The sequence below is a fragment of the Gorilla gorilla genome, chromosome 12, assembly GCF_029281585.2.
Source record: "Gorilla gorilla gorilla isolate KB3781 chromosome 12, NHGRI_mGorGor1-v2.1_pri, whole genome shotgun sequence".
NCBI lineage: Eukaryota > Metazoa > Chordata > Mammalia > Primates > Hominidae > Gorilla > Gorilla gorilla.
Window position 1 is genome coordinate 64,885,208 of NC_073236.2, and position 12,984 is coordinate 64,898,191.

General features: G+C 41.6%; 1 protein-coding gene across 4 annotated transcripts in view; it reads right to left on the bottom strand.

Moving 5' to 3' along the window:
* Positions 1-8,434: 8,434 nt before the first annotated feature.
* Positions 8,435-12,984, bottom strand: part of HK2 (hexokinase 2) — a 58,748-nt gene continuing 54,198 nt past the window's right edge. For all 4 annotated transcript variants that reach the window (XM_031008185.3, XM_055378149.2, XM_063695755.1 and 1 more), the window contains exons 17-18: positions 12,307-12,540; positions 8,435-10,988 (exon numbers count right to left, since the gene is read on the bottom strand). In XM_031008185.3, the coding sequence (XP_030864045.1) occupies positions 10,844-10,988; positions 12,307-12,540 (379 nt within the window). In that variant the 3' untranslated portion in view covers positions 8,435-10,843. The remainder of the gene's footprint in view (positions 10,989-12,306; positions 12,541-12,984) is intronic.

Here is a 12,984-nt window from a genome sequence, read left to right on the forward strand (position 1 = left end):
ACACAATATATGCTTTATAAAAACACATACAAAAATAAGTTGCACATCAAACACAATAACACATTTGTTGATTGTAAGTAGAGAATGGAAAATGAGGATAAAAGGGAATAAGAAAACGAAAAAGCAAGAAAGGTTTATGCAAAGACTAGAGAAGGCCCGGAATAAAGCAGAACTATAAGTAATTTAGGCTTCTGCACCTGAGGCCCAAACTAAAGAAAACAAAGCAGAAAGGAAAGAAAGAAAAGGACCCAACAGGCTTGGAAGAAGGTGGAAAAGCAATTTCCAAGCCACAAACAACTTAGGTGCAGACCACCCATTTCTTTGAAGGTTCAGGATAAAGAGAAAAAGCTTTCCCCTTCACTCTCCGAAGGTTTGCGAAGATGAACTGACAAAAGGCAGATTAATTGGAGATAAAATGCATACAAATTTATTTTAACATGCATAAGCACAGGATAATCACAAGAGTATTACCCAATAACCCAATGAGGTCCAGATGCATATATACCCTTCTTCATAAAGGAAGAAGAGATGGGGAAAATGTGGCAATTTTTTTGAGGGATAATAAATGGGTATTAGGGAGAATGACTGGACTCAAAAGACAGAAATTAACTTGTAAATAATTCCCTTTGAAATTGAATGAGCCTAAGAGGCAGACATTATTTTGTGAAAAAGTCTGTCCAGGTGTGGTTGCATTCCTCAGGCTTCTTTTCTGAAATAGATAATGAAATATCAGGGAGAGGTTAGAGGACAGTTGTGCTCTCCCAGTTGGGTCCAGTCCTTATGCAGATAAAGGGGTATTAGAGAAAAGCCTCATCCTATGCTTTGGACAGACAGAGGCTTGGGGCAGGAGGGGAGTATAGAGAGCTCCTGAAGCTGCTTCTTTATTTGGCATGTCCATGCACCTTATATTGGGGTATTGTTTTCTGAGACCCAACATTCCCTGTCTGAAACTTTCCTAGAAGGTTTATATATTAAAAATTTTGTGAGTAGCTGTGGAGAGAAAAATCAAGTTAGTAGCTGAATGGCAACAGGTCCCATTCAACCAGCCTCGCACTCTTGGGAATAGACCAGTTCAATAAATGGTTGGCATTGCAGATGGGATCTCAAAGGTAGGCCTCCATATATGATTTGGCAAAAAGATCCTTAATTAGAGGCATTTCTATGGAAATAAGAAAAACAAATGTCTGCAGTAGTCCATAAGCTGGTTTCTTTAGAGTCTAGAAGGCAGTCAGTTAAGAAGATTTGTGGCAATCTGACAGATTTTTTTTTTGTTTGTAGTTTGCATGCACAAAGTTTGTCCAAATATAAGTGTCAGAGGCATTTGAACCAGAGCAACTTCATCTTGAATATAGGCTGGGTAAAATAAGGCTGAGACCTACTGGGCTGCATTCCCAGGAGGTGAGACATTCCTAGTGACAGGATGAGATAGGAGGTCAGCACAAGATACAGGTCACAAAGACCTTGCTGATAAAACAGCAAATGGTAAAGAAGCTGGCCAAAACCCACCAAAACCAAGATGGCGATGAAAGTGACCTCTGGTCGTCCTCCTTGCTCATTATACGCTAATTATTATAATGCATTAGCATGCTAACAGACACTCCCACCAGTGCATGACAGTTTAAAAATGCCATAGCAACATCAGCAAGTTACCCTATATGTCTAAAAGGAGGAGGAACCTCAGTTCCAGGAATTGCCTACCCCTTTTCTAGAAAACTCATGAATAATCCACCCCTTGTTTAGTATATAATCAAGAAATAGGGCCAGGTGCAGTGGCTCACACCTGTAATACCAGCACTTTGGGAGGCCAAGGTGGGTGGATCACCTGAGGTCAGGAGTTCGAGACCAGCCTGACCAATATGGTGAAACCCCATCTCTACTAAAAATACAAAAATTAGATGGGTATAGTGGCAGGCGCTGTAACCCCAGCTACTCAATAGGCTGGGGCAAGAGAGTTGCTTGAACACAGGAGGCGGAGGTTGCAGTGAGCCGAGATCGCACCATTGTACTCCAGCCTGGGTGACAGAGCAAGACTCTGTCTCAAAAAAAAAAAAAAAAAATTTCAGTAAGCAAAAATCTTTACTCTTTAATAGATACTTAGTTTTTCAAGTAATCAAAAGAACTAAGAAAGACAGCATGAGGCATACAGAATCTGTTTCTCTCTTCCCTTTTAAAATTTCTTTTGCACTTTGTGCAAAAGGTGAACAGTCTTTTATCTTATTGATGCAAGAAAATCTTATTTAAAAGGGAAAAACAAATTTTACTTTTGTTTCACCAATACTAAAGCTAATTTTAATGAAACCTAATAAATCCACTCAATCTCAGTTTTGACCACACAAAATAACATTTTCATAAACCTTTTATAATCTCTTACAACTCTTTTATTCTCTTTCTTCCCCCAAATTTTTATATTCATTTAGTTTTATCTATATCATTTGTTCCTTTATTCATTTATTCTAAAATGAACTTTAAATAACTTCCCCCTAGACAAAAACATTTCTTTCCACAACAAAATACCTATTTTCATACCTTATAACATCTTACTTTCCTCATATACTCTGTATACAGAATTGTTTCTTATAGATAGTAGTTTTAATTATACATATTAATTATAATTTTAACTCTTGGTAGCTATAATTTCTATTGAAAACTTAGGAAGTAAGTTATTTTGAATTGTTTTGTATAAGTATTTGTGGATGAAAAACATTTCGTATTTTTTAGAAATATATGTTCCTGGCCAGACATGGTGGCTCACACCTGTAATCCCATCATTTTGGGAGGCTGAGGCAGGAGTGCTTGAAGCCAGGGGCTTGAGAAATATATGTTCTCTCCATTTTTTTTCTGTTGTTTATTAACAGATCCAGATATGTTTAGCTTTTCTATACCATGTACAATAATATGTCAAAATGTATAAACATAAATTTATGTTTAATAATTAATATTTCTGTATTTTAACTTACTGAGAAATGAGTGGGATATTTTATGATTATCTATTACTTAATCGAACATGACTTGACTTTAAGATTTTAAGTTACCAAAAAGATTTCTGAAATGATGGCAAGCTTATAAAAGCATTTATCCCATTTACACTTACCTAATTTGCTCATTCTTAACAATTATATTTGAATTGCTCATGTAAAAGTTAGCCATTTATGTTATTTTTTCTTTTGAAAAAACAAACCCTGTATTAGCCAATCTCATCTTAACCAAGATCTTTAAGATACTGGACACAGGTACTCTCCTCAATGTGCCCCTCAGCCCCAGTCATCCTAGGTCCCAAATACCAATGTGGTACCCAGAGCAGTTATGAAGGGTAGGGCCTATCTGTGTCCTGGATTTACATAGCGAGTGCTGAGCCCAAGACAGAGGATGGAGCTGTGAAGACAATGCCTGGAGAATCCAATGTCTCCCAGCATAGCCAGGAGGTAGAGCTGAGCCAAGGAAGATGTGGTCATATTGGGCTTGGCTCTGCCCTGTGCTGCGCATGCACATATCTCAAGTACTCACCATGGCCACCTATCCAGACCCCAGAATACAGATGCTCAAAACCAAGATATAAGCTTGCAGCAAGATGTGTGTAAGGTTTTGGGGGAGTCCAGAAGACAGCCCTTACAGCTTTAGCTTACCAACAAATCAAGCAAGTATCAAAAACATCACAGAAGCAAGTTTTATGACTTTAGTACATCTACAGAGACAGCATAAACCTGTCTAACCAGTAGACTCAGGCAAAAATGTCAGCATGAATGTTGACATGACATTTCAAAATTGTCAACATTCATTCTGACATTTTTGCCTGGGTTAGACAGGTTTATTTTACCAACAATTTTTGAACTAACTTTATTTACCAAAGATTTATTGAAGTGACATGAACTTGAAAAGCATTTGGACTTAAGTAAGTGTAAGAACAGGTCTTAGAAGAGCCAGTTTGGGGAGTTTTTAAGTTTCCCAGAAGGCCAATGAAGTTCTAGTTATCAGGGGTCCCAGAAAAAGAGGCCTAGTTGACTAAGAAGTTCCCACAGGAGAAATAGGACCTAAAAGATAACTTTTACAGAAATACCTGAATATCAGCTTTTAATTAAGCTGACTTCTGACCACACAATATAGGTCTTAACAAAAATCCTTTTAAATATACGAGCAGCAAACTTTCCGCCCTATGAGCAACCGACCTTCCCTGGAGCTGAGGAGTGGTGGTAGTTGTGGCAGCCGTGGCTGTGGGAGCAGTATCTCCCCCTTCTGCCTGGGAGAGGCACCATGCTTGCTCATGGCTTTGGCTGTCCTGCCCAGAAAGTAAAATAAATGGGGCGGCGGCGGCGGGGAGGGGGAGGTGGGGAGTTGCCATCACACTCTAAACACAAACCAAAGTTTTAAACCAAAGGCATAACTTCAAATGACTCAAAACGGAAACAAATTAACACATATGAGACTAAAACCATGAAGCCCTTTATGCCTTTAACCAAGGTCTCCAAAAGGGGAGTGAAAAGCTGCAACATTTCCAAGATCCAGACTACTCCCAAAGACAACTTAAAAAAAGGAAAGTTTCACCAGTTGCAAATGGGGTGCAACTCACACCTCCGTCTGGACATATTCTCTAGGGTCCCAACCTCTCAGCTGGTCACCTGCATCAAAGACCCAACAACATATGTGACCCAATAGATGGAAAATAGAAGCAGGAAACCTGATGCTGTTCATGAGGGAAGAAAGGATTACAAATGACTGGATACCTCCAAAAGTCAAGAGTCATAGAAATGTAAATTCAAGACAAGTAATTTAAACTCTCATAAATGCTTTTTTTTCCCCCTCCTGAGTCAAAGGACTTTTATTTCCAAAGAACTGGTTCCCTGACCAGGAATTGAACGTGGACTAGAGCACTGAAAACACTGAATTCTAACCACTAGACCACAGGCTAGAGTGCGTTGCTTATAAAATCCAAAGCAGACAGTTTGAGCATTTGAAGGATTTTAACTTTGTTTTAAACCTAATATTAGGTTTAAAACAAAGTTTTTCTTTTATTCTTGTCAAATAAGTCTCTAAGGCTATATTTCTTTTGTGTCTTTTCATGGGTACTAAGAAGACAGTCATGGGAACCTAGGACTTGACAAACTGGCAAAACAGTTGTTTAAATACGGCTGATTTATTTATCCCATAAGTGACTCAAACCAATAAGCTTTCTTTATGGAAAGTCCCAAAGGTAACTTTCTAGATTTACAATAACACGGGGCATTTTTTAAATGGCTGCAAAAAATGCAGCCCCCATAATAAAAATATACCATGGTCACTAAACCTAAGGCAAGTCTGTGCAAATGCTTTTCTCCCCACTAACCTGAATTTGGAAATGAAACAGACAGTGATTTTTACCATTTGCTCTATTGGATTCCACAGACAGACACCTGGGAATCTGACTGGTGAGAAATTCTTACCCTTTTTGCCAGTTTGTCAGGTCCTAGATTCCCTTGACTGTGGTTTCCAGAAGAGCAGACTAGATGTGGTTTATCCTGCTCACAGCCTCAAATCTGCAGAAGCAAAGAGAGAAACCTTCCCCCTCCACCCTCTGAAGGTTTTCTGAAGATGAACTGACAAAAGGCAAATTAATAGGATTGTTCTCCTACTGCAGTTTTATTTTGTGTACAAATTTATTTTAACATACATAACATGGAAGAATCACAGAATGATTACCCAATAATGTAGTGAAGTCCAGATGCTTATATACCCTTCTTCATAGGGGAAGGAGAGCTAGGGGAAATGTGATAGCTTTTTCAAGGGGCGGTAAATGTTTATTAGAGAGAATGAATGTGCCAGGTAGACAGAAATTAACTTGTAAATGATTCTCTTTGGAATTTCAATGAAATGCTGGAATCCACAAACATTATCTTGTGAAAAAATCCATCCAGCTGTGGTTGCATTCCTCAGTCTTCCATTCTGCAACAGATAATAAAATTTCAGAGAGAGGATAGAGGACAATTGTGTTCTTCTAGGTGGGTCCGGTCCTTAAGAGATTTCAGGGAAAGGACAGAAGGCAGTTGTGTTCTCCTTGTGAGGAGGGGGTTCAGTCTTTACACAGATCAGGGAATATCAGAGAAAAGCCTTATCCTTTGCTTTCGGAGAAACGGGGTTGAGGGTGGGGCAGGAGGATATAAAGACCTTGAGGTTGCCTCTTTATTCAGCATGTCAAAGCACGATTATTTTGGAATATCGTTTTCTGAGTCCCAATAAAGGACATGGCTTTCTCCTGTGGTGAGGAATCCCACAGAGCAGGTGGGAGTTGGGCAGGGAGGCAGCCCAAGGGAAGCCATGAGCATGGGGAATCCAGGGCTTGGAGGGCATTCTAGTGCAAATACCTGTGTTAAATTACACACTTAAAAAAGTGTGTTTATCCATCCTTCCATTGCTACAAAGAACTGCCTGAGATTGGGTAATTTATTAGAAAAGAGGTTTAATTGACTAATAGTTCTGCAAGATGCACAGGAAGCATGGCTGGGGAGGCCTCAGGAAACTTACAATCATGGCAGAAGGTAAGGGGAAGCACGCACATCTTCACATGGCCAACAAGAGGAAGAGAGAGAAGGGGGAGGTGCTATATAGTTTCAAACAACCAGATCTCTTAAGAACTGTATCATGAGAACAGCAAGGGGGAAGTCCGTCCCCATGATTCAATCATCTCCCCCCTCACCAGACCCCTCCTCCAACACTGTGAATTACAATTTGACATGAGATATGGGTAGGGAGAGAGAGCCAAACCATCTCAAAAAGTATCTTCTGAATGTTTTGCCAGTATTATGGTCTGTGGAGAATGTGTCTATGTCCACTTCGAGCCCCCAGTGGGAAATGGGAGTGCAGCTCTTCCCTGAGGCTGTGAAGTGGGGGCAGCAGTGGCCTAGGGAGGGTAGGTGGCACCAAAACTGCACTGACTAGCAGCCTGGCTAAGGCTGGTGAACACCACCAAGCTGAACTGCAGCACGCAGACTCCCAGAGGAGTGAGTCATTTGAGGGAGAGCTGCTGAGAAAGGGGGCTGAGGCCTCTACCAGAATTCAGCAAGGCAGAGGAGGCACTCAGGGAAACCCATTACAACTTTTATGTCATACATCGTAATTTTTAACAAGTATTATTTTTAACAAAAACAGGATCACAATACACTGTTCTGAAATATTCTTTGGCATGAAGCAGCACACTGGCAATGTTTTCTATATTACTAAATATTCTCCTATAACCCTGCTCAATAATATTCTATAAAACCACATAGTGGTTTTATAAGTCGCATGCCGGTTACTTTCCTAATTGCCCCATATCACAGGAGGCTCCATTTCCCAGACTCCCTGTGCCAACACACTTCCTGCTAGGTTCAGCCAATGGAAACACTGCAGAAAATGAGTGGGTGGGAGGAAGGCAGAGAATTTCTTCATCTCCCACCCCATTCCTCAGTCCCAGTACTTGCCCCCTTACCCCAGCTTTGGGACTCGGATCCAGCCAGTGGGATGGAAGCTACTTTTCTTGATGTTGTTAATCCCTGGGTTGCTTCTCTGTACTGCTTGACTTCTCAGCATTGCCATCACCTATGTAACCAAGTCACAGTATTAAAATGTTTACAATGACTGGAATGGATTGTTTTCCTGACTGTACCCTGATAAAGGGTGAGTGGGTCTATTATATAGAGACGGTTTCTCTCTTTAGCTATTATAAGCCATATGATAGTCAATATCCTTAAAGTTAAATCTTAGTCCTCAACTATATGTATTTCCTTCGCACAAATTTCTAGAAAATTACACAAAGCCTGCTGTGAGGCATATTGCCTGTTTTCCCCACAGAAGGGCTATACCAATCATACTTCCACCAACAGTGTAGGAGAATGCTCCCATAATCTCACCAGTTTGATATCAGAAAAAAATAGGGTCTAATTTTAAACTTTCCCTCACCCATTGGCTATCTCCATTATCCTCTTAGCCATGGTCATCTTCTTCCCTCAGTTATTGTCAAACAGGGCCATGTGAATGTTAATGGGTATCACTAGGGACTTTTGATGAATTTACTCCCCAGACCTGTGTTCTGCTTATTGGGGAGAAGGAAAAGCTTGGTAGGGAGAGGACAGAGGCAAGCGCTTTTTGGATGTTCACGAGAGCTATATATCCTGAATATGAATCACATTTGCCAACCAAGACCAGCCAGAGGCCCTCAGGGTGGTGCTAATTTCAGCCAAGCTATTTAAACAGTAGACCGCAGGACTAGCCATAGCTCTTCAGTGGCTTGAAATCTAAGGGGTCAAAGGCAGTCCAGGAAAAGCTGCCTTCTAATTCCACTGGGACTGAGTTTCTGGAAAAGCCACATGCCTCTCAAACACACACACTCAAAATCAAGACACCCACAAATTACTCATCGGGCTGGCCAGGAAGTACTGATACGACCGGAAGATGACTATTCTTAAAAACACTCATGAATCACATTTGATTATTTTGGAAAATGTTAAAATTTATTAATAATAGTTAACATCACATAGTTAATTAAACTAGTTATGTATTGTACATAATGACAACATCTTCACTAGACTGAGTGCTCAAGGATTTGAGATGATTCGCTATTCATCACACCCCGAAGATTGAGATCCACTGTATTTACACAAAGCAAAGCCATGTCAGCAAGGGACTGTCAACCTGATTCTGAGAACACAAACATTCAAAATTTATTTTCCAGTGTTCCTTTTTGGAAACCAACAACACATCTTTAATACCTACACACACACACATCTCTACCTTTAAAAAAAAAAAATAAGTGTAACTTCACAGATAGTACCTAATCTTCAAGCTTAAAATTTAAGTTAAAATTAATCTCTATTTTGTGGGCACCCTTTAGTGAACTAAAATCTATATGAAACCTTTTGGCTTTTGTGTAGCAGGAAACACCCACATTTTGGGTCAATTAGTGCAGATGGGAGCAGCAGAGGAGCTACACCAGACAGCAAAGCGAGACTAGAGCAAACGAGAAGGACCAGCCCCTCGCCCCTCTGTGCTCCCTGGAGGAGCTGGGCCGTTTTCACCTAATTACACCCAACTTTGCTTAAAAGTCGTATAATCAGACACTATTCTCAGCACAAGTTTGATAAATATACAAAAACCAAGTTCAATTTCATCGTGAGTTTCTTTCCATTCTGATCCTTGTATCCAATTCAATAGTTACATCCCTCTTTATTATATAGTATCCAGGTTTAATGTCTGTGCTTGTTTGTATTTTAGGACAGAGGCGGGCTTTCAGATTCAGAATCAACTGCACTCTTGAAAAGTAGGGATGGAAGTTTTTAAGCCACTCTCATTCCTCCCAATAGTTTGAAATAAATGTTGTGTATAAAAAGAAGAAAAACACAAAAACAGGTCAGCAGACCAATGCCAGCTCAGCCTAGGGAAGCACATGGACAATTCTTGTAAAACATTTAAAACACAAACCCAAGGTGAAACTTGCTGGGAGGGCTCAAATACACCAAAAATGTTGTCCCTGAGGTTTTATTTGGTTGTTTAATTGTTCTGTTTTGGTTTGTTGTTGATGATTAGATACAATTTAAAAAAAGAAATTTTGGTGACTTCCTTTATCTTGTCAGAAAGCTTTAGAATACTACTGACTGCCCTAAGAATAAAGATTTCTAAGCCATGAGTCCATTTGAAACAATTCCTTTGGTTTCCTTTGCTTAACATCCCATGGAATACTGCCAAGAAAATCTCTAGATGGAGGAGCCAATTGCTGTGGTCTCTTCAGTCTATTGGCTCGGCCTCCATCTCTGTCCCTGCCTTCCACACACTTCCAAGACCACAGGGGAAGGAGGAGCCAGAAGCAACCTCTTTGCCATTCACTCACCCTGAAGAGGCTTCCCTTCTCTTCCCACAGGCGAATGAGGTATTTCTATGACTAGTCAGTATCTTCCCCTTCTGCCCTTTAACTACACTGAGGCCAATTCTGACAAGACTTGCATATCTATATACATAACAAATTAACATATAAATACATTACGTACAACTGACCATTACATGTCAAGATGAAGAAGCAGATCTACTTCAAGAACTAAATAAAATTTCAAATATAAATTAAAATGAAAATACAGTGTTTCCACTTTTGCAGGAAAAATTTGTAAAACAAACTAAAAACTCCCCCTTCCCCAAAGGTCCATTGCTTGTGGATAACATGTGCGCCCCGCTGAGATGCGACGGCTGGCCCAACTGCAGGATGCGTCAACTCCTGGCTTTGGTTTCATTGCCCAGACTCAGGATTCCTTGATTCCAGGAATAGCAAATGCTGGAATCCACAGGGCAAATGCTTGTAGATGAGGTTAAAGAGGGGCTGCTGCGTGGATATCCATGGGTTTTCCTCCACTGTCGCCCCTCCACCCTCCCCACGTCTGCCTATAGGACAATCAGGCTCACATCCTCAGTGGAGACCTCCCAGATCTCTGACAGGAGAATCAGTAACAACATCAGTGCTGGGGGATGCACCCCACTTAGAAATGTCATGTTCAGGCTCCAAGGTGAAGCAACCGTATCTTCATTAGTGTCCCCATCCTGTAGAATTATACAGGGACATGGAATTTGGCAAGGGGGATTACTAAGGGAGATAATTTTCATGTTTTAAGAGAACCAATGGGAATGGTTATGATGCATGTGAACAAATCCTTATTTGGAACTGTATTTATCTTAATAGAGCCAAGCTCGGCCACCAAGCTCTACAATGAGATGCAGAGACAAAACCCAGTCCAGTGGGGTCCTCTCTGCCAAGGAAAAGCCAAGGGGTCTGTCTCTGACACAAGGGGATGACATCTTATAATTTAAAACAGGGAAGAAGGAGAGAAAGAGGAAGTCCCTTCCGATTTCAGGGGTTCTATCGCTGTCCAGCCTCACGGATGCGGCAGGCCACAGCAGTGATGAGCGCCGCCCCCTTCCCGCTGCCATCCTCTGACTGCAGGAAAGACACATCACATTTCGGAGCCAGGTCCTTCACTGTCTCATGCATGACTTTGGCAAAGCTGGAAAAGGTGGGAGGAAGACACAGGAAAAACCATCTTAGTCATGATTGGTTTGTATTTGCACTTAGAAATGAAAGCTAAGAAGCGATGCTGGAAACACAGAAATAATTAAGAAGAGGAGAAGGATGACAGCTATAATATATTAAACATTTACAATATATTATTAAGTACCAGAAAACCGTGGCTTGGAGACACTAGTACTATGCCCAATTTCCACATCATATCAGCCATTAGGAGAGCTAGGATTCAATTCTGGGACAAACGTCTGAGATCCTGGCAAATTGTGTTCTTAAAACTAATAGTCAGTAAAAGAGAAGTTCAACAACCATGGAAGCCACAAGTGTGCCTAACAGAGGAGCACAACTCTGGAGGGGGAGACCAGGACCAGGACTCATGAATGTGATTTTCTATTTTCCTGGCGCATAGCCTCATATCAGAGCCACATGTGCTCCAAAATGTCATCGGAGGCAAAAGAAGCAGACCTACAGAGTCACTGCTAGGATATCACAGTGATCACAGATCCTTCCTATATGGACCAGAGAAAGAGAGAGTTGTGATCTGCCCCAATACAGCAGGGTCAGGACACCCTCCCCATCTACAAAGCTGAGGATGCCATGTCCCAGGGTTGGTGGCTGGGCTTCTGCCCCCTCCCAATCCTCATGAAACTTTATGTACAATAACAGCCTGTGGCTGTTGCCTGTCAACCCCTGCTCTAGAATGTTGAAAAAAAATCTTGCTCCAGAGTTCTAGCATTACATTTGCCAGAATGTTCACAGTAGCACTGTTTGTAATGGTCAAAATCTAGAAGTAACCTAAATATCACCTCAGCGATAGAAAAAACAACATACTCAAAGGTACGCTATACAGCTCTGAAAATTAATGAACTACCAACTGTATACTTCAATGTGGATGCATCTCAAAACAAACACTGTGTGAGAAAAGCCAGCCACAGAAGAGATACCATGTGATTCTATTTGTGGCAAGTTCAAAAATAAGTAAAACTAAACAGTATGGATGCATACCTACATATATGGGGGTGGAAAAGAAAAGCAACGGACTGATTCAGCACAACACTTACCCCTGGCATGGGAGAGTGATGACACAGTTGTGGAGGGGCTCGGAGGGGGCTTCCCACGGTGGGGGGTGAAACACAGGTCTACTTCTGATTATGAATCTTTAAACTATAATCCATGTATTATATACACTATTTGGAATGGCTGATACTTCACTATAAAGTAACAAAGGAAAGAGAGAAAGAAAAGGGAAAGAACAAAGACAGAAAGAAGGTAGGCAGGGAGGGCTGGGATCAGGCACTCACTGAGGATGTAGCTTGTAGAGGGTCCCATCCACACCCACTGTCACTTTGAGAGCGTCCAGCCCACGGTTTTCTCGTATCTTGTCCACCACAGCGGCCATGCCTGCGCCACAGAGCTGGGCTGCCCGCCGGGCCACCACAGTGCACACCTCCTTAACAATGATGCTGTCGTCACAGGTGCTCTCAAGCCCTAAGTGTTGCAGGATGGCTCGGACTTGCAGCAGGGCCAGGCAGTCACTGGGGTGGGAGGGAGACAGCAAGTGTTCAGTCATGCACCAAGAAGGCTGGTAGCCTACCACACCAGGGCCTGAGTCCTTACAGGGGAGGCTCTGTGGGGGTCTAGCTCTCCAGGAGCTGGCCCCTCGAGGTGGTTCCCATTCCTAAATTCAGACCACTGCTCAACCTACTGCACTACACTGACTCTTCCTGAGGGTGACAGGAATACAAACAGCTCCTCATTCTACTCTCCCTACTCCAGATAGACCATTACTACTACAAAGTAGATACTCAAAACAAAGCAAATTCACTGTTTATCACAGTGGTCAGTTACAAAGCTCTTTCATGTCCATTTTCTCGCTGCTGTTCGTGGGTTTGCAGGGCAGGAACTAACCAAGCAGTATTAGACTCGTGCTTTATTTCTGCTCTGCTGCTCTGGGTGGTCTGAACTGTATTTATATGCTA